The 26742-nt window shown below is 43.5% G+C and overlaps 2 protein-coding genes across 8 annotated transcripts in view; both read left to right on the top strand.

The window, feature by feature from the left end:
• The window catches only part of cluha (clustered mitochondria (cluA/CLU1) homolog a), a 28955-nt gene extending 4797 nt beyond the window's left edge, over positions 1-24158 (top strand). The window contains exons 2-29 of one of the 5 annotated variants that reach the window (XM_042063274.1): positions 914-1180; positions 1570-1625; positions 2484-3140; positions 8174-8370; positions 8486-8657; positions 8876-9019; positions 9655-9782; positions 10246-10400; positions 10588-10713; positions 10914-11061; positions 11171-11263; positions 11701-12395; positions 12850-13325; positions 14101-14202; positions 14410-14510; positions 14837-14989; positions 15193-15255; positions 15596-15840; positions 16165-16249; positions 16353-16506; positions 17972-18111; positions 18211-18291; positions 18462-18587; positions 18996-19117; positions 19327-19420; positions 19522-19656; positions 20274-20347; positions 20451-24158. In XM_042063274.1, coding sequence (XP_041919208.1) covers positions 3014-3140; positions 8174-8370; positions 8486-8657; positions 8876-9019; positions 9655-9782; positions 10246-10400; positions 10588-10713; positions 10914-11061; positions 11171-11263; positions 11701-12395; positions 12850-13325; positions 14101-14202; positions 14410-14510; positions 14837-14989; positions 15193-15255; positions 15596-15840; positions 16165-16249; positions 16353-16506; positions 17972-18111; positions 18211-18291; positions 18462-18587; positions 18996-19117; positions 19327-19420; positions 19522-19656; positions 20274-20347; positions 20451-20577 — 4263 coding nt within the window. In that variant the 5' untranslated portion in view covers positions 914-1180; positions 1570-1625; positions 2484-3013 and the 3' untranslated portion in view covers positions 20578-24158. Of the gene's footprint in view, positions 1-913; positions 3141-4161; positions 4536-8173; positions 8371-8485; positions 8658-8875; positions 9020-9654; positions 9783-10245; positions 10401-10587; positions 10714-10913; positions 11062-11170; positions 11264-11700; positions 12396-12849; positions 13326-14100; positions 14203-14409; positions 14511-14836; positions 14990-15192; positions 15256-15595; positions 15841-16164; positions 16250-16352; positions 16507-17971; positions 18112-18210; positions 18292-18461; positions 18588-18995; positions 19118-19326; positions 19421-19521; positions 19657-20273; positions 20348-20450 lie in introns of those variants that run through there. The other 4 variants (XM_042063275.1, XM_042063273.1, XM_042063276.1 and 1 more) reach the window with 4 other exon arrangements.
• A 132-nt stretch (positions 24159-24290) lies between these two features.
• The window catches only part of pafah1b1a (platelet-activating factor acetylhydrolase 1b, regulatory subunit 1a), a 33094-nt gene continuing 30642 nt past the window's right edge, over positions 24291-26742 (top strand). Inside the window, exon 1 of one of the 3 annotated variants that reach the window (XM_042063934.1) lies at positions 24291-24429. The gene's annotated coding sequence lies outside the window, so the exon portion shown is untranslated. Of the gene's footprint in view, positions 24537-24560; positions 24790-26742 lie in introns of those variants that run through there. The other 2 variants (XM_042063932.1, XM_042063933.1) reach the window with 2 other exon arrangements.

Genomic DNA, 26742 nt, shown 5'->3' on the forward strand with positions numbered 1-26742 from the left:
AAGACTCCGCCATCTTTGTCAATAATTTTCGCTGATAAAGTTTCAAACTATGATCTTAACTGCCTTTCCACCAATCAGAGGCATCACTGTGGGATTGTTCAGGATTGTGGGTAATGAAGTACTTATCCAAGATATCGCGAAAAAAAGAAATTTATCTCAAAACGAGGTTAGTGCCCCGTGAACTTTTGCCGTCTATATGAGCATACACAATCGCTTAGTACAGCCGTAGCTGGTTTTGAGTCTACCATGTGCAGTTAAGTTTTTATGGCTTATACCCGAACTGTCAATGGAGAAATTGCATTGAATTCTTACTTCCGGAAACTCCTGTGGGCGGGACTGTGATGCTCTATTAGACATTCTCTGGTTAAAGCGGAGCTAGTAATCAAAGATCTTTGGTTACAGTATGTGTGACGCATGACGTTCCATCTACATGCACGAGGGCTTCACTGTAACGTAAAACAAACTTTCGAAGTGACATCAATAACATTGCATGTAGACATGTGGCATCATCTCTACCTAATAAATTGTTTTAAAATATTGGCTATAACGTTGGCCGTTTAAACAAAATCTCAGCGAATATTTCACATCTAGGCTGGCAGGCTGCTGTTAAGAGTGAAGTTTTTTTTTTTGCCCTGTCCCTGAATTTAAGGATTTTAACAGCAGGCTGTGAAGTTAAATGCAAAGCAAGCAAAATGTTTCTTTTACAGAGGGAACCCATGGTGTAAAAGTATTAAAAATAGATTAAGAAAGCCACTCCTATGGTCACCACTATAGTTAGATTGATTTGCTTAGATCCAGACCTATGCAATGCCATGTCATGACTTTGGTACTATTATGCTTATACTAGGTCTAGCTTAAAATCTTTGTCATTACAATTGTTTAATGGTGGTCCATGATTACCTTTATACGGCAGAACGCCATGCTACTTTGGAACGAATGGTCCGGGAAGTTGTTGAGCCACAAAAGTTGGCACCCAAGAGGGCAGCGAAACCGATCTCCCGATATGCCTCAGAAGAAGATGAGGATGCGCCACAGAAGAAAAAGTTAATTACATGTAATCATCATTTTGCATGTAACACACTTTTTACACTTGAACACAAGGTTATAGTGGAGTTATTTTGAAGACATGGCTATACACTGTAGTTCTCTGGTCTGGTCTGGGAAGGACCACCCCACAAATGTAAGAAAAAACTTTTTACAACATTACATCAGCTATATCAGTGGTTATCAAACTTTTTCTGTCATTCCCCACTTTGGAGGTGGTCAAACTTGATTTTGATAGAGTATTCTTTTGAAACTAATCTGGACTACTTTTTAATCCCAAAAGACCAACATTTATGCAGATTTTTGCAGGCACAGGACATACCTGAGTCAGATAAGTCAGCAACGTGTTTTTAGATTAATGTTATTTAATGGCAATGGTTCTTTTACGATTCATTTTGGATTAATTGATGTCCATACATATTAAGTAAATTATTAAGCTATTGTTAACCACAACTCCTTGCTGCCTTAGTATTAATGTTGATACTGAAATTAAGGGTTAGTCCTGCATTTCTTTTATGTCCACAGAGAGGAAATTATTATATACCTAATTTATAATCAGCCAGCCTTCTGAGCCAACACAAGTAAGTTGTAGTTTGTAGAATTCCACAACTTCACTCATTGGGCACTTTATGCACACCCAGCGAAAACTAATTGTAATACACCACTCCTGCATAAACCTTAGCTTCAGGAATGATAGAATATTCAGTATTTGTTAAAAACTAGTTTAAAAAGATGTTGATTCAACTGTGTGGTAATTTAGGATGCTTTAGTTTGTGGTGCTGTTGGATTGTACTGGGGCAATTCCGCGCAAAACTGTCATCATACACATAATACCAACACAATGCCATGGTATTTAGTTGCCGTTATAGATGTGACAGTTTTGTGTTTGGAATTGCCCACTGACACATTTATATTACTTTGACCACCCCATTTCAGTCAATGAAAGGGATATATTGCAGGACTGGTGTATTACACGGCATTTATTTTTGCTAGGTGTACCTTATAAAGTGGCTGGTAAGTGTACATACACAAAACAATATGCATATAATAATAATGCAGCAAAAAATCACTCAGATGGCGTACTTCTGTCAGTACACTTTCATGCCGTGCACTGTGTGCTTGCTTGTAAAGTGTGTGAATTTCAACATAATAGTGTCGTCTCATATTGAACACCAACTAAGTGCACTCAGTGGAAAATCCAGAAGGGATGAGACTGACCAGCAGCGGGAAGCACTGAGATGCCAATTGATTTACTTAACATTCAGTCAGGTGGTGATAATGTTACAATGTGAAATGTAATGTAAACACATTTACACAACGCCAGTTTATTAGATATACTGTATCTAGGAAACAAATGCAGTTGCTAACTATGCTTTTGGGAAATGCTGATCACATCTAATAGCTAAACCTAAACAAAGTGTCTATCCTTCTACCCCCAGACGCAGTGTTGAAGAAGTTTCCACAGGCCACCAAGGGACAACTGGGGACAGCTGTCAACTCAAACATAGCTGAACTCAAATTTAAAATGAAATAAATAAAAATGTAAAAAAAAAAAAATGAAAACATTTATTAACTACAATATATTTATTGGGCCAATTTCGAATATTTGCATATATTCCAAAATATATTTTGAAAATATATTTCAAATATATTTCTTTTGTGTATGGGGCATGTCGACACCGTTATTTACACTGAACTGGCGCAATAGACTTTCCGTAGATTTCAGGGGGTGGGGCGAAACACAAAGGCAAAGAGGTCAAGAGGAGGAGAAACCACGTGTGACAGCCAAGTCTGGAACTGTCCTTCCTCTGTGGAGTTGTTATTGCAATATCGTACCACTGACCGTACCCTCTGCATGTAGCTTGCTAACCACTTTATCGAGGACAACCGTCAGATTTCCTTTTCGGCTCAAAGCAACGGACCTCTGTTGCTAAAGTATACGCCTAGAGAGGCTAGTGACTGCACAATCATGGTGAGCAAGACAGATGACATCCCGGCGTCAGTTCCAAACTGCAACTCTGTTGATCCCGCAGAAGGAGACACGCCGGACAGCAAAGAGACTACCAAGACATCCTTCAAGGATCCCTGTGGCTGTGGTTGGTTGATTCCTTGTTCATTTAATGTTTAGCTCTTTGGAAATCTCACCAACGTAAACGCTGTGGTTAACGGTACAAACGACGTTAGTTACGTATCACTAGTAGGCATAGCAAGCTGGCTACAGCAGAGCGACAAGGGTAACGTGAAGTAACATCAAAGTCCCTGTTAGCATCTACTTCAGCTAATACCTCTAGATCGACCAGGTGTCCGATTTGGTCACTGGCCAGCAGTATGTTATGGGGATTTTTATTGACCACAGTTGAGACAAGTTAACTTAATGACTTCTGTAACCTTACTTGTCTTTGTGGCCAAGATCGCTAACTGACGTTAGAAGTAGCTTCTATTACGAGGACATCATCTACTTGCCTTCAGTCACCAACGTTGACGTTAATATTACATTGCTCAGTTAATGTTGATGTCAGTCAGACATGCGTAACATTACCAAGCAAGCCATGCATTTTAGTCTTTCCTGAAGGGTGATCGTCAATGGTAACTGTTACTACTGGTCTGGGTTTGAATGAAGGAATTGCACGGAGCAAAATGACTATGTAAGAGTAGGTAGTTAGATAACGATCTGTTAGTTATTGCTATTTGAATTAATGGGAGTTGACGTACACCGATTTGTACGATCAGTCAAACGTGAAACTTAACTTGCTAACACTAATGTTGCATCTTATCAGGAGTGTTATCCCTGTGGTTTTGGCGGTTCGCTAACATTACCTGCAGACGGCATGTAGGCTAACAACTCTTCAGCATGTTACTCAGTCACAGCCGGTAGCTAACGTTAGCCGGCAGAAACCTTGCACAGCTTAACCTTGCTATCCATAGATGTAGCTACCGCTAGGTAGCTTGCTAGTTAGCTCTTCGAAGCCACTGCTTCGGCAAGCAATCGCGTCACTGTGGGCCGCAAGATAGTGCGTTTGAGAAGGAAAACGAATTTGTGCATGCACAGGCATCAGAAGTTGCGGCGGTGAAGTGTCGTGTCATGGGCCATGAAGATGTTGCCAAGTTCCAATGCACATGTTCTCTAACAGCATGTATGATGAACGGATGAACTGAAGGTCACCTTCAGCGGAGCTTAACAATTTAAAGCACAATGGGGGGATGGTGTTTATGTAAATAGGGTGTCAGGAGAGTTTCTGTTCATACGAAGACGTTAAATAGACACGTTAGTATTTGTAAACATGCACGAATCATCTCCTAGCATGCTAGTCCTATCGAAGTCATAAATATCCCCGTGTGCATGAGTATTCGTTTTTCAGACTCCCCTCCGGACTTGAAACAGGGTGGTTGTCTATCCCGCGACCGGGAAGCGGAAGTCCTCTATGTGGAAAGTCATGGTGCATGTACAGTGATAGAAGGTTACACTTGTTCTGTAGACGGAATTCTGTAGGGTAAGTGTGTCATTATCAAAAAGTTTATTCAGCCATACAACCAGGCCGATCTTGTAGTTTTGTAGGTTTTATCTCAACGACGTAAAACGTTACTTTACATTCGTTGGACACCACGCGCTGCATTTGCGAGCTAAGTTACATAGCTTGAGATCTCATCATTGTGCTGTAGTGCATTTTGTCTTAACATTTAGCACACAGCACCCGCAGATCAACCATCACTGGCATTAAAATGATGTATTCTTACCCGAGCAGTTGTAGTTAGATATTGGTGCGCATAACGCGTGAAAATCATTTAATGAGTTCATATGCCTGTCACTAATCTTTCCGTCCTTCTTACCCAGAACTTGATCTGTCAGTTTCATTCCTCGTATTAACAATAATGCTGTAATCGCTGTGCATATTGTCAATTATGTGCATGTCGTGTATATATTTTAAAGCACTGCCTTGTCTCTTTGTTGCTGAAAGGATAGTGATTGGAACTGGCATTCTGATAGCTGAGTGCTTACACACACAGCAATAGAAGTATGTGTTATCGGGGCTGGAAAAACGGACAGTTGTTTGACATGTTGACGGGTATTAAAACTATGGACTTGATGGTCTTACTTGCATTTGATGCCCAAATACCACCTGTGAAAGTTATGGTATTAATAAAATATTCACACATTGTAGTCTGAAGTGACATGCCAGTTGTACAGTTGACTTTAAGTGGATGTCTTGATCATTGGTGCTGTCTACTTTTGGAATTCTCTTTTGGACAGAGTTTCGAATCAGGTGTTTTGACAGCCAGTGTCTCAATGAGTTCATGGTAGACAGAGCCTAGCAGGGGGTCTGGCTGTGGTCTGGGTCCAAGACTTAACTCCTGCAGTGTGCTGACCCTGTTTAATCCACACAGAAGGCGTGTTATGTGTTGCCAAGGTTGTTGGCAGACCACTGAAGCTTGGAGGAACCCTGTCACACCTGGATCAAAGTGTCCTTAGGCCCCTTTCACCACAAGTTTCCCCAAGCTGGTTAACATGCTCTGTTTTGACATTGAAGGAAGCTGCTAAGCAGATGGTTTATGTGACCCTGATAATTGGATGCATGTATTATTGAAACCGCATATTTATGCCACCCAGGATGTAAAACCAGATAGGCCTCATTCTTGTGTCATAGAATGCAATGTCTACATATCAGACAGTAAGGGTCAGATCCATTCCACTAGTATTGCATGATAACTTCTACCATTAGTACAATTATATGTGTAACTTTAGAAGAATTTTTGTTCGCTGTCTGAACTATTATTTTATTATTATTATTATTATTATTAAGTCAGTGGCCCTCTGAAGGTAGCACTTTTGCTATCACTGCATGACTGCTAGCAGCTGAAGCAGGGGCTATGGGCAAACAAACACAAGACACCAGCATACATCTAGAGTCTTTAGGTTGCAGTTTTTTAAGATTAGATTATGATTCAGCCCTAGACCTCTTGGCCTTTGACTTTCTCAATAGGTCAGTAGGTTTTGTGTTTGATTGAGGCTCTCGGATGCTAGCCTTTCTCTGACCTTAGACCTCCCCTTTCCCCCCTGGTCTTGTTTGAATGATTGACCAGAGACATCAGAAACATGTTTGCTGTATATTAACCAACAGAGTCAACAGTGAGTGAGTGAATCCCAGATGTACGTTGATTGCAAATCAGGCTTTCTTATGGTTTGTAAATGTCATGGTATGATGTATGCAGATACAAAATGCAGTAGTGCAGTATTTTGTATGGTATTTTGATAAATGCAGTATTTTGTATGGTATTTTGATAAATGCAGTATTTTGTATGGTATTTTGATACTTTTCATATTTGGAACCAGTCCACACTGGGTAATTTGTAAGAATGCTTAATACTGCATAATCATAATCAAGATGTATTAGGGCAATTCCGCGCAAAACTCACATCCATAACGCCAACGCAATGCCATGGTATTTAGTTGGCGTTATGGATGTGACAGTTTTGCATGGAATTGCCCATTACTGTTTTTACCAGTCAAGTGCACTATTTATACCTAGTATTAAAAATGTAGTCATTCCTCAATCTGCAGCGAATGTTAATCCTAAATGTCTGTTTAGATTCACATGGAATCATGCAAAGTGTTTCAGCACATGCCAAAAAAAAGTCTGCTGCACATTTGAGTTGGGGGAGGGGATTGAAGGACATTGTAATTGACGCTTAGTGTGTAGCGTGGTATAGAGCCTCAAACTTGCCTCACACACATTTTGTTCTGATGTTTTCACTGCACTGCTCTGCAGTTTCTACAGAATTGCTTCAGAATTCAGTTCAGTGCAAAACCTCGCCTCAATGAATCAAGTATTGTTCTAAGGATTTAAACTCCACCACCCTCTCCCCTCCCCCCCTCCCTACCCTACCACCACCAGCTCACTGACCCTAATACTTGCTGAGTATAACCAAGCAAGAGTTTCAAGTGTCCAAAAGTGCAGTTGAACTGCTGGTCGAGAAGCAAGGATCCCCCTGCTGTGTGTTTATGCTCAAGAGAACCAAACAGACGTGATGGGACACAGGAGAGCGTGACTTGGATCAAGGTTGGAAGTAGGGCACAGGGACTGAGAGCTAGGCTGATGTAACCCCTGCAAATCCTCCGGTTCACTAAGTTGAAGAGGCCATCCCTCTCAGTAAAAACAGTCTGTTCTGTGTGCCATTCCTGAAGTGCTTTTGTCTGAGGTGTAGGTGACCTCCCATTGTGCATTCACTACAGTATGTGTTCACTACTAGGCAAGTCTATCCAGTAAAATATTTCCCATGGTCCTCGTTTTACTTGAGACACTTGGTGCTCTCTGTGGAACTGCTTGGGCCAGTCGTCCCTCTGCTACCTACGGTGTCAGAATGTCCTGGGCTGGGAATGCCAGCTGTTTGTTTCTCTGCAGCACTGGGATAGCTGTGACACATGGTTACCCTTGACTTCATTCAAGGACAAAAAGCAGTCGCCTGAAAGAAAATAAGTTAGTGTGTGTGTCTGCTGCTGCTCAGTGTTAAACTGTAGCTCTCTCAGGGTCTTTGTTTGATGTTTCTTTTTGTAATTGCGTTACGGGGTAGAACGCTTTGCTCTGAAACAGTGCATCAGTCATTTGAAGTGGAAAGATGGGTCCTGTTTATTTTGTGTGTGTGTGTGTGTGCTCTAGTACTGTGTGATTGTTGTAGACCCTCATCATTACTTTGCCCAAAAAGAGAGAGGTTTTGAAAACTCATGATAACATTGGACCTTAAAAAATGCTTTTGAGTGGAAAGCCTTTGCTTCCCCTGTTGACGATCTTTTCTCAAATGCTTACCATGCCTGTGAAAATAAAGCCAAGAATACAGACTGGTTGTATTGCCTTAAATTACGGTCTTGGCAGACAACCTTTGTGGTCACTCCTTTAAATCAGACGCCCACACTTTGGTTCCATTCCAGTATCCTTCAGTCAATAGCTGACAGCTTACTTCTCAGACTTTTATACCATTATGTTATCTGGAATATAAAACACTGGTGTGATTGTAATTATATAGGCTTCATCCTAGCTGTATTAACCAGAGCACATACAGCAGTTGTCTTTCTGTGTCAACAGCACTTTGAGCATCTCTCTCTCTCTCTCTCTCTGCCTGCCTTGTCCTTCTACAGCGCACAGTGCCGACACAGCAATGATGAACGGCAATGGGGACCATGACCACAGCGAAGAGACCGACTCCAAGCAAGAGGGCAGCGGTGCCGACGCAGACCCCGGCGAGGATGCCAACGAGCAGGAGGTGATCGTGATCCAGGACACCGGCTTCACTGTCAAGATCCAGGCCCCAGGCACTGAGCCATTTGACCTACAGGTACCAAAGTACACCCCACCTATGCTATGCTATGCCTCAGAGTTCCTCTTCTCAAATTGGGATGAATTGGGGAGGTTGATGGGGGTTGATTTCCTGATTTCTGTCTTGTTTGTAGGTTTCGCCTCAGGAGATGGTGCAGGAGATCCACCAGGTCCTCATGGACCGGGAGGACACCTGCCATCGTACCTGCTTCTCCTTGCAGCTGGACGGGAACGTGCTGGACAACTTTGCTGAACTCAAGTCCATCGAGGGACTACAGGAAGGCTCTTTTCTCAAAGTGGTAGAAGGTGAGCCTCCTTCATTCTGTGTGCAAGATAGTGAGCCACATATGATTGTTTAGCTGTAATCAAAGATTGTTTTATTGTGAATGTAGATTTTAAACATTTGCCATTTTTAGATTTTACAGTACGTGTGAAAATGGTACAATGATTATATTTATCTGCAGCTGACATTTCTGAGGTCATGTCGGTGTATTAAACCTTTTGCTTCTATGTCCGTCCCGTAGAGCCCTACACAGTACGTGAAGCTCGTATACATGTACGCCACATCAGAGACCTGCTGAAGAGCATGGACCCCTCAGATGCCTACAACGGGGTGGACTGTAACTCGCTCTCCTTTCTAAGTGTCTTCACAGATGGGGATCTGGGAGGTAGGTTTCTGTGTCTTTACGCACTAATTAAAATGTGCAGCGTGCACTTTGGATGGCTACTGTGCCTGTGTGAGCAGGCACTTTGCCAATTTTATTGACATGTCGTAGAGCGCAATGGAGCAGAAATGACAGTACATTCAGTTTGTGGCGTTTTATTTAGCATCTAGAGAAACATGATGTGGGTTGACTTTAATTGAGAGGTTAACTTAAATTGAGAGTTTAATTGCGTACTTGCGTGCAGTATGGTGTTGTGTGGTATTAAATTAGCAGAATCTATTGCCCAGTTTGTGTAATTAGCACTCATTTGTGTCATACAAATGTTGTTAACTGTAATGGGTGTCTTCCTTGGGTCTTCTCATCAGTGCTTATTGCTCAGATGGCTCAAAGAATGCAAAATGTTTTAACCTCAAGTCACAAACCTCAAGTCGCATCTCCTTGATGAAGATGCTGATGACACTTTCAGCGTTGTACATTAAATAATTTGATCAAATATGATCGAATAGTAGGAATCTTCAGTATTGCTCCAAAGATAAAAATGCCTTTCTTGTGCATGTATCCGTATCATAGTGTTCGCTCTTCTGAACTGAATGAGAAGATGACGATGAGAAGATGACTTAAGGTGTGATGTTTTGCAGATAGTGGAAAGAGAAAGAAGAAAGGCAGCGAACTGGAACAGATCGACTGCACCCCTCCTGAGCACATTCTCCCTGGCAGCAAAGAGCGCCCCCTAGTCCCACTCCAGCCACAGAACAAAGACTGGAAGGTAGGCTTGGGCCCCACTGCAACACTGTGCTTCCATCTACTGCAGACAGACATCTGGCAGATATGTATTCGCATCTCTGACAATAGGGCAACTTGTTCTGCTTGTATAGTGTGGACTAGATGCATATTGTCCTACAAGCCTTGTTATGCTGGCCTGAATGAAGACAGGCAGCTTTGTTTTCAACAATGACTTAAACAAACAATCATTATGAATGCAAAATAATGTTTTTCAATAATTATACTTTGTAATAGCATAGGAACAAAGCTAGCTACTTACACACTGGAAGTTGCTTTCTTCAATATATTTGTAACCTTTTTTTATTTTTTTATAAATCATATCATCGAAATCATCCTAGGTGGATTGGCATAAGAAAAAAAAACTCCTGCTCTGTACAGCTGTCTCAATGTTGTACCTCTTGGGTCAGCAGCTCGATATATAGTCTCTGTTTTTACGTCTTGTTTAGCCACTGCAGTGCCTGAAGGTTCTCACCATGAGTGGCTGGAATCCGCCACCAGGCAACAGAAAGATGCACGGAGACCTGATGTACCTGTATATAGTTACTGCTGAGGAGAGACACGTCAGCATCACAGCGTCCACCCGTGGATTCTACCTCAACCAGTGAGTACCCCATCATCCAGTGGCCTTGTTCATGTCAGGGGACACTTTGTCAAATACAACCCTTCCGTCTCTCTCTCTTCTCTCTCACTCACACACTGACTTGCACTGGTATTTTTCAATGCACCTTTTTGCAGTTCATTCTCTGTGCACAGTATACACGTGTTGACGTTGTTGTGGTTTGTGTCAGGTCCACCACCTACTCGTTCAACCCTAAGCCAGCCAACCCCAGCTTCCTGAGCCACTCCCTGGTGGAGCTGCTGAGCCAGATCAGCCCGGCCTTCAAGAAGAACTTCACCGCCCTCCAGAAGAAGAGGCGAGTGCCACAGCCACGATACCCTCTGAGAACAACATTAGATTGATCTGTATTACTGATTACTGATAAAGCAAATCATTGTTTTTATTTATATTTAAATAATAAACTATTTTTTTTTAAATCAAATATCAGATTTTTTTTTATCAAATAACTTTCTGTTTTAAGTGTGTCTTTGACATTTTGTTTTTATTTGTCTGTAGGGTCCAGAGACATCCGTTTGAGAGAATAGCCACGCCTTTCCAGGTGTACAGCTGGACCGCTCCTCAGATTGACCACGCTATGGACTGTGTGAGAGCAGAGGATGCGTACACATCTCGTTTGGGTTATGAAGAGCACATACCTGGTCAGGTAGGGTGGATCACTAAAACCCTGGAAGAACACGGCATCATCACAGCAAATGTCTGCCTCACATTGGTCCTCTGTTGGTTTTAAATCGGTGCTGTTTTTGGCGTCTCAGACTCGGGACTGGAACGAGGAGCTTCAGACGACCAGAGAACTGCCCCGCAAGAACCTTCCAGAACGACTGCTGAGAGAGCGCGCCATATTTAAGGTGAGTTTTTTTAAGAAGTTCACACCAAGCCACCCTCTCCTCTGGCTTGTCCTGACCCTGTTGAAGTGTCCTTGACAAAGACACTGAACCCCCCCCACTGCTCCCATTGTGCAGGTTGGTGCCTTGCATGGCAGCCTCCACCATCGGCGTGCGTGTGTGTGTGATGGATTTGCCAAGTGCTTTGTAGGGCTAAGCCCGCTTGCTTGCTTGTAGGAGTAGAAAAGCGCTATATAAATACAAATACATAAATGCAGTCCATTTACTAATTACTATCTGGTCCATCTCTTCTATTGCTCCATTACCGGTAGTTGCTTTTGCTGTGGTTCCTTGTATTCCTCCCTTTCCTCTTTCTAAAATCTATTTCCCCTATCTGTTCTGTTCTGTTCTGTTGTGTTTTGTGTCTGTCGGTGCTAAGTCGTATCCTTTCCCTCGCTCAGGTCCACAGTGACTTTGCGGCAGCGGCCACCCGCGGCGCCATGGCGGTGATCGACGGCAACGTGATGGCCATCAACCCCGGCGAGGAGACGCGCATGCAGATGTTCATCTGGAACAACATCTTCTTCAGCCTGGGCTTCGACGTGCGCGACCACTACCGCGAGCTGGGCGGCGACGCGGCGGCCCACGCCGCGCCCACCAACGACCTGAACGGCGTGCGCGCCTACGGCGCCGTGGACGTGGAGGGCCTGTACACGCTGGGCACGGTGGTGGTGGACTACCGCGGCTACCGCGTCACGGCACAGTCCATCATCCCCGGCATCCTGGAGCGCGAGCAGGAGCAGAGCGTCATCTACGGCTCCATCGACTTCGGCAAGACGGTGGTGTCGCACCCCAAGTACCTGGAGCTGCTGGAGAAGACCAGCAGGCCGCTCAAAGTGCAGCGGCACCCCGTGCTCAACGAGAAAGAGGCTCCCGTCGAGCTGTGCTCGTCCGTTGAGTGCAAGGGCATCATCGGCAACGACGGACGCCACTACATCCTGGACCTGCTGCGCACCTTCCCGCCCGACCTCAACTTCCTGCCGGTGGACGGCGAGGAGCTGCCCCCGGAGTGTCAGCGCCTGGCCTACCCACGGCAGCACCGCCACCGCCTGGCCTGCCTCCGACAGGAGCTCATCGAGGCCTTTGTCGAGCACAGGTACACAGGACAGAGCCTGCATATGGTATCCAGTAATAGTCAGACATTAGCATTAAAGCTGCACATATTCAGTAATAATTTGGTTATTATTATATTGGTTTGGTTGATGATGAAACAAAGACAATATATAGGCATATGTAATAAAGGGGCTCAGCACTTTTTCTACCAAATTTACTATATGCCAAAATTATTCAATATCATGGACCCATTTCTTTTTGCAGTGGAACTTTTATGTCAAGATGCATAATAATAATAATGTGTGGTTATTTCAGCAGAGAAGAAAGCTATTATGTTTATGTAATGGTTCATAGTTTAATATGCAGGGAACAATTTGCAGGTATGCCTCCCAATGCCTCCCAATTTGCAGGTATTATGTCCTCCCCAGCAGCAGGCTGTCATTTGTTAGTGAGCCTTCATGACTGATTGTGTGTGTGCGTGCGTGTGCGCATTTCAGGTACCTCCTCTTCATGAAGATGGCAGCACTGCAGCTCATGCAGCAGAAAGCCAACAAGGAGAACAAGGCCGCTGCCTTGACCGACGGCAGCAACGCAGAGCCCGAGGCCTCCCCCGCAGATGGCCCTCAGTCCGCTCCCGCCTCCGAAGACCCCGCACCCGCCTCTGACGCACCCACCAAACCTGCAACGACCCCTTCCGAGGCCAGCCAGACCCCCGAGTCCCAGCCAGCAGAAGCAGAAACGACCGCAACAGTAACAACAACAACAACAACAACAGCAGCAGCCGAAGCCACAGAGCCGGCCGAGGCTCTGGCCCTGACCACCAACGGCACCCCTGAGCCCGAGGGCCCAGACGGCCAGGGCCGAGAGTGTGAGAGCCCTCTGGAGGGTAAGGAGGCTGAGGAAAGTATCCCGGGCTTAGCCCAGGCCAAAGAGCTGGCAGAGTCCTTAGCAGCGGAAGACGGATCCAGTATTGGTACGTCCAAGTGACCAAAGTCACACGCAAGAGCGAGAGGGCGCGAGGCGAAACGGGAGCATGCAAGCGTGGCAGAGAAATGCACTAAGCACTAGTCTCCTTCCTGGTAGTCTTTCCCTCTTTTTTTTAAGCACTGTCACTTTAACATCTCTCTTCTCCTCTTGCCTGGTTCTCCAGGTTAAACAACACTCCGTTTCTACTTAAGATAAAAAAAAACACCGAACTCTGGTGTCTGCTGTGCATCTCTCCGCCATGTTGGCTGTCCCTGACTTGCTCGCCTCTTTGCTGTGGGGATAATGTGTTGTAAACCCCCCTTCTAATTGGCATGATGGTAACAACACCTCCAACTGGAATCCCATTCCTCTCTCTCTCTCTCGTTCTCTCTCTCTCTTGTGCTCTCTCTCTCTCCTTCCTCTAACTGCTGTAATCTAGTAACTTTTCCCTATAACCCCAAGGGTGTTGGAATGTTGATGGTTGACCCATTGAAATCTACTTCCTATTGGTGGAGGCATGGAGATGTGATCTGGGTGTTGGGATGTGACTGTCCTCTTCCCTCAATGCTGTCTGTGTTTGATTTTCTTTCTGGGAGTTGGTAAAGTTGAGTGGTGTGGTTTGGTTAGAACTTGATTGGATTGAGTTTATTCCCTTACACTAATTGACATTCTGGGTGGTGTAAATTTCACTTTTCATCATTTGTCAAGTAAAGTTTTAGGTTTAGCTCAAGACCAATCCTTACAGAGTCCTTCCTGTTGCATTTCCCCCTGTCTGTCTACAGACCCCAAAAGCCGCGAGGTCGTTCTCAACGCCTGCAAAGCCGTGGGCTCCATCAGCGACACGTCATTCGACATCCGCTTCAACCCGGACATCTTCTCCCCAGGTATGTATAGGCTCCTGGGCCCAGCAACAACTCTGCTCTGATCCAGACCCTCCTGCTGTTCTCCTGAGGCTCACTCTCTCTCTCTCTCTCTCTCTCTCTCTCTCTCTCTCTCTCTCTCTCTCTCTCTCTCTCTCTCTCTCTCTCTCTCTCTCTCTCTCTCTCTCTCTCTCTCTCTCTCTCTCTCTTTCCCCCCCCCCCCCCCCACAGGCGTGCGTTTCCCTGAGAGCAGTGCCGATGCCATCCAGAAACAGAAGCAGCTGCTGAAGGATGCGGCAGCGTTCCTGGTGTCCTGCCAGATCCCCTCGCTGGTGAGCGTCCCTCTCTCCATATCACGCACATCTGACAGGCAGACACAAAGGGCTCATCGTCAGACACCAGCAACACAGAGATGACTCGGCCAACAGCGGAAAATAAGTGAATAAGATCACATTATAGAAGAATTTCCATTTGGCTACTACACTCTGCAGCTTTTCAGTATGCCAGGAAAGGGACACTGCAGATGTCTCCTCTGTAGATTGGCAAGCACAAAGAACACAACAGGGAGAGACTTGCATGAGCAGACAAATAGTATATCCAGGTTATCAGGCGTCTATGATTTGGTGTGTGATGGAGGATGCTTTGTTCCTGTGTGTAGGTTAAAGACTGTTTAGACCACAGTGCTCTGCCTATGGACGGAACCACACTGACCGAAGCTCTTCACCAGCGTGGCATTAATGTGCGCTACCTCGGCACCGTGCTGGACTTTGTGGACAAGACTCCTGCAAAAACACAACTCGAGTACTTCTATGTAAGTCTCTAATTGCCACGGCGCTTTATGGCACAGTTGTGCTCTGTGTATGCAAGCCTAAAAAATGTACCTGCTCAAGGTTCGGTTAATGCTCTCATATACACACCTGTACATTGAGAATATATTTTTGATTGTACATTTTAAATACATTTCCACTTACATAGTACTGCATTGCTAAACAGCCTTTTTCTTCTTGCTTTCAGAGAATAGGAGTAAGTGAGTTGGTTACCAGGTGTGCAAAACATATCTTCAAAACATACCTCCAGGTGAGTAATGACACTGTCCTCATCTCCATGTTCTGAAAGCGCCATGTGGAGCTTTGCTTCAGTTTAAAACATGTCATGCTCTGAGGTACCCAGATATCCTCTTAGTTTAGCATGCAGACCAGCTAATGTCTCTTGTGATATCACTTTGCACCACGTGCAGCGCTGTATTAAACATGATGCAAGTAAATGGAAGAGTACTGTGCAGGTGCGTTCAAGACCACCTCAAGCCGACAGAACTCCATAAAGCACATTTAGTATGCAGTTAATATAGCTGAGAATGTGGAAGCTAGTGTATGAAGCTTGAGGAGCATCATGTTTATTTGTGTGTGTGTGTTGTCAGGGTGTGGAGCTCTCGGCTCTGTCCGCGGCTGTGAGCCACTTCCTCAACTGCTTCCTGAGCTCCTTCCCTGACGCCGTGGCCCATCTGCCGGCCGACGAGCTGGTGTCCCGCCGGAAGAACCGCAAGCGTCGCAACCGAGTCCCAGGCGGAGGAGACAACACCGCCTGGGCCAGCCTCACGCCCGTGGAGCTGTGGAAGAACATCGTCTCCGAAGCACAAACCTACTACCACTTCACACTGCATTGGTGAGTCACTCACTCACTTGACTCTCACACATTCCATAAACACAGAACTGCTTTCTGTACATACTACTTTGCAGCCAATAGCGGCTATAAGCTTAACATCTGCTAAGGTTCAGTGAGCTTGTAGTCTTGTTTTGCCCTTGCATTAAATTAAGGTACTTGGAAAAAGAACAAAAAAAATATTAAAATAATAAAAAAAAATGCTACTTAAACCTTTGTTTCAATTTGGCGAGATGTTTTGGTCATTATTTTCTTTCAAGAGACTTGGCATTGTAAAAGAGCAATCATCTGCTCTTTGTGTATTAAATGGTGTGTGTGTTGATGCAGTGAGAGTGTCGACCAGGCAGTGGAGAAGTACGGCCTCCAGAAGTCCACGCTGTTACGAGAGATCTCCGTCAAAACGGGCATCCAGGTAAGCTCTCCTCGCTGCTCTCACACCCACTCTGCTAAGAAGATAGCAGCTCACAGACAGATTAATGATGTGATACCTTCCTTCTGTCCTATGTCGACACCAGATCCTGATTAAGGAGTACAACTTCGACAGCCGCCACAAGCCAGCCTTCACCGAGGAGGACATCCTGAACATCTTCCCTGTAGTCAAACACGTCAACCCTAAAGCCTCCGACGCCTTCCACTTCTTCCAGAGTGGACAGGCTAAGGTGCAACAAGGTAATGGCCGAAAAAGAGCTCCATTTTAAAAATCTTTTTAAGGCTTTATTTCCGAAGTAAAGCTCTGCTTGTGGCATATAGTAATACATTGCACATTTGCATTTGTAATACCACAAAATAAAGGCAGGTGGCGCGCTTCCTTGCACAGACAACAGTTACAGTTTTTTTTCAATCGCTAACAAGCGCTTACCCATACTTCAGATACTTTTTCTAAACTCTTAACACAGACTCACACCTAGAAAACACAATTGACCAAATGGATAATTTTCTTCTCAAAAACACATTTTGTTAAATATATTACTAACACATATTTCTCTGCACACACTAACTTTACCAAAACACTGTTCACATTCAAAAGCATTCCAGTAAAAAGCAAATCAGTTTATTTTTTCCTTTACTGTTTACTACAGGAGGTACAGTAGAAATACTGTTTACAGTATGATGGAACAGAAAAAGTTTTACAGTATTGCTTACAGTGAACAACAAAATATCCATGGGGGGGGGGGGGGACTAAAAAAAAGCACAAAATTACTATATCTAATCTCTGCGATCTTCAGGGTTAGGCCACATGTTTTCATCAACATCGCATTGATTACATGGTCAATGATAGTGGCACAAATTTCATCACTGACAACAATTCTTGCAACCTTTGGAATGCCACCACCACGCTTTCCTACACCTCTACCTTGCCCTCACCTTGGGCCTGCTCTTCTCCCTGGCCCTGTTCCTCTCACTGCTCCTGCATCTCTCACTGCATCTCTCACTGAACCTGCTCTTCTTCCTGAGCCCCTTGCTCTTACTCTTCCTCATCCAGACATTACAGTGTTTGTCTTTTTCTGTTTCTGTTTTTAAAAACATCACTCCTCAAAGTCCTCCTTTTACTGTATAAGTGTCAATGTAATAGAAAAAAATAACCCCTGCCACTGAGTCTTAAGCCAGACTGGAATCAGCTGTGGTTGGCCCAATTTACCCAACATAAATCAATTGTTTGTCAATTATTCAATTGTTTGTTTATTATCAGCTGAGATATATTGTTTTGAACTGATATCATTGCAGAAGCAGAGGTTTTTATACTGTATCTAAGGTTTGGAATATTGTTTTTGCTATTGTGGGATGTTGTGTGTTAACATTCGTAAACATTTTGTTGGGAGGTTGTGGAGCTTGTCTGTTGTGAAAAATGTAAGCATTGTGGAAATGTGTTCACTGACTAAATATTGTGTGAAAAAGACATGAAATGTGTGAATGGTATGGCCACAAAAGACCGATGCTGTGCTAACTGTATTTAGAGTTTTGAAAATGTGACAACTGGTTGGACAAACGCTTGTTAGTCACTGAAAAAAACTGTAAACCATTACCATTTATACACTTACATACTTATAGCCATAGAATGATTTTATACACAATTATTTTATTATATATATGACGGACAGGTTGAATGATGTGTTTTGTTCTTCCCCTGCTCTAGGGTTCCTTAAAGAGGGCTGTGAGCTCATCAACGAGGCCTTAAACCTCTTCAACAACGTGTACGGAGCCATGCACGTGGAGATTTGTGCCTGTCTGCGCCTGCTGGCTCGGCTCAACTACATCATGGGGGATCACCCAGAGGTGTGCCACCCTGCTCAGAACGCCATGTGCTGTGCAGCTGAGAGGTTTTGTGATCACTATCACTAGGAAAATTCTAATTGTGATATTTGTTTTTTGCAGGCACTTAACAACCAACAGAAGGCTGTCTTGATGAGTGAGAGAGTGCTTGGCATTGAGCACCCTAACACAATTCAAGAATATGTAAGTATAACTTGGGTTTGTGTGGTTGTAGTATACCAGAGATGAGGGGCCCATTTTGTTGTGGGTATTAATTTGTTTGCATCAGCTCACTGTGATTTCATGTGCTCTGCTCTCTCAGGAGATGGGATCACTGATTTGTGGACTAATGCACATCTCTTGTTTTTGTTCAGATGCACTTGGCTCTTTACTGCTTTGCCAACGGCCAGCTGTCCACTGCCCTGAAGCTGCTGTATCGTGCCCGCTACCTCATGCTGGTGGTGTGTGGGGAGGACCATCCCGAGATGGCTCTGTTAGATGTGAGTAGAATATTTTGTGATCTGAAATATTGGGTAAAACTTCTTGAACATAAGGGAGAGATTACCACTTTTCTTTTTTTAAAACCATCAGACTAGATCAACATTCTAGACCATGAGGTCTGGAAAACTGTTGAAATTATGATTTCATCAAAATGTGAAGCTAACCACAACAAACATGACTTCAATTTTGGTTGTCATATGATCACAATTAGCTGGGCTAGCCAAGGTAGGCCTGATTTCAGTCACCATGGTTAGTAAGGGGAAGAACTTAACTAAAACCAGTATCACTTTTTCAGTATCATTTGTTCCCATGTAGGTTCATACCTCAATATATGGAAGATTGTGTTTTGTGAACAGGTGTGAAACAGACCTCTATTAACTAACTCTCCCCCTGTCTCTCAATCTTAGAGCAATATTGGCCTGGTGCTGCATGGTGTAATGGAGTATGACTTGTCGCTGCGTTTCCTGGAGAACGCCTTGGCAATTAACTCTAAATACCACGGTCTCCGCTCCCTCAAAGTAGCACTCAGGTAAGAAGGCTAATCGCTGACCAAAACGCTCCATTAACTCTTGCAGCGCTGACCACAATTATTACTCTGTGGATAATTAGTATGATGTCTGATGACGCTTACCTGGCATTTGGCTCGACTCCACTTGTAATAACCAAGCCCTCTGGAAAGACCCGTGCACCTATACTTGTACTCACACTTTCAAACATACGCTTTTTATCTCCCAACAGTCACCACCTTGTGGCGAGAGTATACGAGAGTAAGGCGGAATTCCGTTCTGCACTGCAGCATGAGAAAGAGGGCTACACCATATATAAGAACCAGGTATGTCCCATGGAACATATTAAGTACTTAAAAAAAAAAATGTCCAGGTTTCATTTTCATGTCAAGGAACTTAAAAGGTCCTGTGTGTCGTTCCTCTTCAGGTGGGAGAAGCCCATGAAAAGACGAAGGAGAGCTCCGAGTATCTGAAGTACCTTACCCAACAAGCCGTGGCCCTCCAGAGAACCATGAACGAGATCTACAAGAATGGTTCCAATGCCAGTATCATGCCACTCAAAGTAAGTCAAAGCCTCACTCCCTCCAACATCATCCTATCACAGCTAGAGTAACTGGTACAAAATGTGGTACATTCGCTGCAGTGCAGAGTTGATGAGTATGATCACAACCGACTTGTCAGATCTCTAAAGAAAGGATCTTGGCGGAAATGAACAGTTTTAATCATACTTTGATTAGTCATTACATTACATTGGTACATAGAGCCACAAAATGCTTGAATCTCAAAAATGGCCATTAATCTGGTGACTGGTTGAAATAGATAGAAAGGAAATATGAATAAATAAACAATAGAGTGGTGTCTGTTTCGGAGTTCTTAAGTTGATTTCAGTCAGACTCCTTTCCAGTCCACCACAGAGGCAGGTAGAGGGCAGCAAACAGACTGACACCAGTGTTTGCAGCTATTCACTTGCCCTCTACAAGATACATCAGTCATGGCCACATTTAGCATTTTTTCAGAGATGCTGTCTATTTCCCTTTGTTATCAATCATTTAATTAATTTATGAAATGGCCTTCCATTATTAAGACTAACATTGATCATGATTGATGAGGCTTGCGTGATAGACTGAGTTTATGATGTTCCAACACTGAGACTGATTTGTTTCCCCCCCTTCGGTCCAGTTCACAGCTCCAAGTATGGCCAGTGTGCTTGAGCAGCTGAACATTATCAATGGCATCATCTTTATTCCTCTGAGGTAAGAGACGACATGCATTGACAGCCTTCTGAGACTAGTATTCAGTTTTGTATCCCCTTTTCAAGTTTCTCACACCCCTATACTGCCTGGTCCCCCCCCTCAGCCAAAAGGACCTGGAGAACCTAAAGGCCGAGGTCCAGAGGAGGCAGATGCTTCAGGAGGCTAGCAAGAGCGAGGAGCCGTCGGAGGAAACTCCCATGGAGCCAGAGGACCTGCCCGTGGACGATTAACACCTCTCACCCCCTCCCGAAACGCACCCCCTCCACTGCCAGGGGCAGCCACGATGCAACAGCCATCTGCTTGAACCTATGGACCTGAGAACTAAAGCTGTGTAATTTAAACCAAGAGAATGAGTGATGGGAAGGGAGAAGGGGGATTGGGGCCAGGGCAGGAAGTCAGGAAGCGTGTTGTTTTTATTCTTTCGTTTCGTTTTTATTCTTTTTTTTTTTTGTGCGGTGGGTAGGAGAAAAGGAGTGTGAGAGAAACAAATACATGGGGAAAGAAACCAGCGTTAAAATGTGTGTGTGCAATCCAAATGACGGGCCCCTTGAAAGGGAGCGGAAAGTCAGTGTCACTCCGACTCTGCCAGCGTCTCAGTAGCGCCAACAAGGCCGGAGGTGACCAAGGACGACCATGACATTGTATACCAGAGCCTTATCCACTGATCACCCACCCCTGCCCTTCCGAATTCCTGTTTTGTCTGAGCCCAGGACCACTGTACACAACCCTACACCTCCACCCCCCCACCCCTTAACACCAACCAAAATGTCACCCCCAGCACCACCTCCGAGAGCCACAGAGGGGCCAGGCCATCCCAGTCAGTCGCCACAGTCACCACGTCCCTCTGCCCCCCTCCAACACAACTCAGCCTGGCCTAAAACTCAGGTGATTTTTACTGTGCACTACACTGGGGAAAAAGAAAAACACATACAAATTTCATAGATTTCAAAACGATGCGGGCTCCAGAATGTAGACTTTTCTTGCCGAGGTCTTGCAGCAAGGCTGTACCAATCAAGTTTTTTTTTTTTTTGGCCAATCATGTCCAAAAGTTAGTTGTGATCCCAAGGCTGCTGTGTTTTTGGCTTGAACAGATACAGCTTCACAGATGCATGTTCTCATCCAATCTTTGTAGACCGACAACACATCTTTCTTGAAAATGAATGATCTTTTTGTATGAGTAACTAGGAAGGGAAAGAAGCCATTTTAGATCTGTCATTTATCAATTAATTTAAGACATGTCCATTTTATAGAGAAATATACTGTATGTGGAGAGATGTAAAAAGTCTATATCTATCAGTTTGGATAGGTACTTGATTCATGTTGATGGAAATGCAGATTTGAGACGTCCAGCTTGAATTAGAATTATAAACGTGATCTTAGTGTTGTTCAATAACACCCGCTTTTTTCCACTATGATGGTGTGTGTGTGTGCTCGGTTGAGTGTGTTATGTATGTGTGTGTGTGCGTGTGCATTTGTAAGTGTGTTTGTGTGCGCATGTGTGGAGAGGGATTCACCAGTGACCAGGCAATGGGAATAATGCTACTGCTGATGCAACATTTCATTATTTCATTGGGGATGCCTCAACTTCCCAAAAGTTTATTTTTTTATACACATTAAACACCATTCGGTGGATGATATTAGCTCATAGCTCAGAACAAATTGTTTGATGTTTGGCCTTTGGCTTGATTATAACAACAAAACTGCTAACAACAGAGTGACTTCAAACTTCAAATTGATTTGATGGAATCAATTCTACCATCCCAGTCCTTTGACTGTTTGGCTTTTTGCATTGAAGATTTAGTCATTTGACATCTAGTCAAGACACCTACTACATATTCCTTAGCAGTATTTAGTGCACTTTCTAATGCTGTGTTGAACACAATCAGCACCACCTGAAGTGGATTGTGAGATGGGCTGATTTGATGTTGTATACCAAAAAAAAAAAAAAAAATAGAATGGCAGAAGTGTGTGTTGGCTTGTATACATGCACTGTGTTTCTCTCTGGGTAATGTCTCAGTTGTGTTTTGTGTGTGGTATGTGATTGAAGCAATACAGATGCTGGACCTGGCCTACTCATGCAGGTTTCTGCTGCACCTTGGTGACACTGAAGGATTACCTGATCTATTATTTTCCCAGAAATATATGTGTATTGAAAACCATAGGCTATGTCAGCAAGAATGTCCAAGAGAACAGTTACAACAGTAATTGATCATGCCATGTCTTATGGTGGAAAAAAACCCATGTGGGACTAATTTAAGCAATGTGAGATTTGTGCCTATTTGCAGTCTGCTTCAAACCAGAGTGGTTCAGTTTTTTTCTTTGTTCTTGAAAAGGTAAAAGAGTTCCTCTTGGTTTGGATTTACTGTGTTGATTTTGTTATTGCCTCATCATTCACCCTTTATATACAGTATCTATATGGAAATTAACCTTATGAAGGGGAACAGAATCGTACCTTCATCCAGCAGCGTTGTTCACGAATGTCTGTCTTCTCTTGCAGTACTATTAGTCACCACAAGGCTGTGCACAAGAGGTTGTGCTTCCTTGCAAAATTCAAGGTTACAAATAAAAGACTTTAATTATGAAAAAGAATTTTAGGAGGTATTGTAAAACATATTGTACCAGTAAGTCGACTGTTTGTGCTATTCCTGTCAACGTCTGACGTGAACTGAGCTTTGAGGAAGACGTTGAGATGAAATGAGCAAAGGTTCTGTCAAGAATCTGTGAGAGGAAAAACGGCACATTCACAAACCAATCCGCTAGTCAGACATGTGGCGTCTTGGGATGCCCTTCAGTGATTTCTCTTGTCATTGATCTTAGAATTAAGGTGCTTTCAAAATTAAATGCAAATCCTTTGCTGTGTTTCTCAATTCTATCATTTCTTCTGATTGTGTATCTGTATCTTTTATCTAATAGGCTGCATTATGGCCTATAACAACTTGATTGCATGAAAAACATGATCTCATTATGTCTCTTATGAGCCTGATGGGGGTTTCAAGTACCCCGTAGTGGAACATGTTTTACTTTTCGAGACATTTTAAACCAACGAAATAGTTGTTTCATTTGATAAAGTTAGGCCTAGTAATATTGAGCATTTACAGAAATGGTCAATTGCATTCACAGATGATAACATTGTATTTCAATTGTGTAAAAACTAGTGTTGCTGAATGTTTTATATTGTTAAAAAAATAAAACGCAAGCACAGGTAGCCTAAAGTTTAGGCCTAGCCTCTCGTGGGCATGAGTGAGTGTCAGTCAAGAAAGTGCACCGAACAACGCTGATCAATTGTGTTAAAATGTCATGCTGGGTTTACCGAAGTGGACCGCTGTCCTGTGCATATACTCTAATTTCTCCATAGATAGAGACTGCCCATTATCAACATAAGAGACTGATTTGACTGAATAGATGTGATACAACGCCTACTTATGAAAACAACTGGCTTATTAGCATAAGACAGCATACATGCCCCTACACACCTGAATGACAGCAGCATACCGTCATAAAACAGTGTCAGAAGTTTGTCTCCGTGTGCAATGAATGGGATGACGCTGTAGGGCCATATACGGAGCTTGTCCACTACAATATCTGCTGCTGTCGAGCGCACACTGGTCATACAATATTTCCTGTGTGGCTGAATGAGTCTTTGTTTTGTACGCTAATCATTTGACATTTTTCTGCCCCTGTAGTGTGCGTCTGCTTTCGTTTCGTTTGCTGTGTGGTTATCTGTCTGTTGCTGTTTACAAATAACAACCTAATTATTTTTGGTCTGATTATGCTTTTGTATGAAAAGAAATAAAAAACGATTAGCAAATTGTATTTGTGTTCCGAGAATGTTTTTTTTAACAAATGACTGTAAACGGTGTAGCCGGGTGTTGGTACACAGGCTACTGCTGACATTCCGAAAGATGCTCTATTTAAACCAAAATAGTTTTTGAAATTATTCTTTTGAAAAAGTGAAATCATAGCCTAAGCAAAGGGCGTGCGCACCTCGTCGCTGTCAGTTTGTGAATGCGCATGCCCGATCTCGGAAGGCGAATGCGGTACAGAAAACAAGGATTGTAGCTGCCTGGGAGGGAGGCGAGAAGGTAGATCTAGCCCTTGAGACTGAAGTCTCGCTTTAGAACGAAATAAAATCTTGTTGCGTTCCATACCATCGTGTGCGGTGGCTCGGGATTCGAAGCTCGTAATTAGGGTAAGCACTGTCCGATGTACTGTTATCTACTTTCAAATGTCTTTGTGGGAGTAAAGCAAAAGTAGGTGGCGAGACGACGATGTGGCTGTAATTTTTGCGCCTCCTGCTGAATGTCGCAAAATGGCGGACCGGCCGTTAGAGCAGCAGGTTTAGGGGAGCCTCGTTTGTTGGCTAGCAATATAACATTAGTTATTCGACTCTTTTCTACGTTATATGTAAATTGCTATTGTCAATGAAAAGTATTTGTAGTCAGGTAAGTTTTAAGATTATTTCACTTTCGATTTTTTGCAGTGTCACGGCTCAAAGTACTGCGGAAAAAGTACTGAATCAACATGTTATTTTACCAATGTCATTGGAGTTACTAGCTAGATATCTGGGTTGTTGACTACTAGGTGAAGACCAGCTAACGTTAGGCTAACGTCATCCTTAGTATTCACTGGATGTAATATTTTGTGGGTGTTGGACAACCGGCTAGTCTGGAAGGGCACTGAGGCAAATTGTTAATGACATAAGATGAGCAAATGCATTATGGTCATATTTTGGATTAGTTATTTATAATATCTGTCTGATATAGCCCACTGGTGATGGTAAGGTGCAGTAGTAACGTTAGGCTACTTTAATGGCCTAAAATGTGTGTGGAACCTGTTGGCCCTTCAGCTAACTCAAACTAGCCAACAAGCTAGCGATCCGCAAGGATGGCTAACAACCATGTTTGGTTGAGCTTCATGATCATAATGTAGGTCACTGCATTGGCTATCAAAATTACAATACAATAAAGGATAGATTCGATTAATGACAGGGGAAATACTCTATAACAACTCGGTCTCCAAGCTCAGCTGGTGATTTTAATCTCAAAATGATCTACTAACATGTTGAGATATTTCGCCGTTCACTGACCCGTGCACTATCGCTAGCAAGGGTTCGCTAATGGCCCACACTGAGCTGAGCTTGGCTGTTTTAGCCAGCATTAACTTATCAATAATGCACGTAACTTCAGGATTTTGTCACTATATCAGACTGCTGACACAAACATCTCAACGCCAACGGTTCTGTTGTAAGTTGGCTAACGTTAGTGTTTGGTGGTGACGCTAACTTCAACAGACGGGTTTGCTGTCCTTGATGAACTGCGTTAGCTAGCGTTGACGTTGATTAACCTAACATTACTTGAACGATAGAGCTGTACCATCAATTAACTGGTTATCAAAGTGCATATAGTGAAACGTATTTTATAGTGTCTGACGACCCCATCGAGCAAATGTTAACCAACAGGTTCGTCTGTGTGTTCCCCACATGTAAGCTAGCTTCTGGCGCTAACGTTAACATAACTAGGCTACTGCTGTGTGTATGGGGTAGTCAAGGCCCCAAGTCTTTCATATATTCACTATAGGAATGTCTCCTGAAATGTTGTAAAGTGTTTTCATTATCGCGGTATTATACCTTCCATAATTCAGTGTGGGAAGTCTGGTTTGATTGCAATGTTGTCGGAAACATGATCGACGTCGGTTGAGTCAAAAGGACAGTCGGGAACATTCATCAATTAATGTCTTTCGGTTAACGTTACCCGTCTATAATGTAACTGAACATAAATATTGTGTGAAACGTTAGCGTTGTTGAGTGGTCTCGTATCGTATTGCTCGGTGTCTGAACTGTAGTGGACATTAACGTTACTTTGGCAGACAGGCAGGTATATGAAGTTAATTATGAGTTGACAGTTTGCTGATCGATAGCGAGAACTGCCGTGCACTTGTTATTTATTTGGTATATTTTCATGTTACTGAATAGAATAAAGATTGTCTCATGTCATGTTTCAAGTCCGTGTGTTTAGCACAATCACGAAAAGCCAGTTTGTAATATCCATGAGCTTGCTACTGCATTGTAAAGGCTTGCCGTTAGCTAACTGTCGCTGACTAGCTTACTAGGCTGCTTTGAAAACCAAGTAGTTCGATTTTGAAAGGCGTATACATGAGCATGGATGTAGCTATATTATTATCCTTATTAAAGTCATATTTGATTAAAACCTATATTTCGCCGAGTCATGTCGGAGTACAGCAGACACTTGGTTGTTTGCCCATGACAACTCCCGCTCAAGATAGGAAAAAGGGTGGAGCTGTATGGGAAAAACAGGCTGATTTCGAAGAGCCCAGTGAGCTGCACCATGTAACTCATTCTATGGTTGCAGCATGACTATCGGCATCTTTTACGTATA

This window comes from Alosa sapidissima, chromosome 15 (genome assembly GCF_018492685.1).
Source record: "Alosa sapidissima isolate fAloSap1 chromosome 15, fAloSap1.pri, whole genome shotgun sequence".
Lineage (NCBI taxonomy): Eukaryota > Metazoa > Chordata > Actinopteri > Clupeiformes > Clupeidae > Alosa > Alosa sapidissima.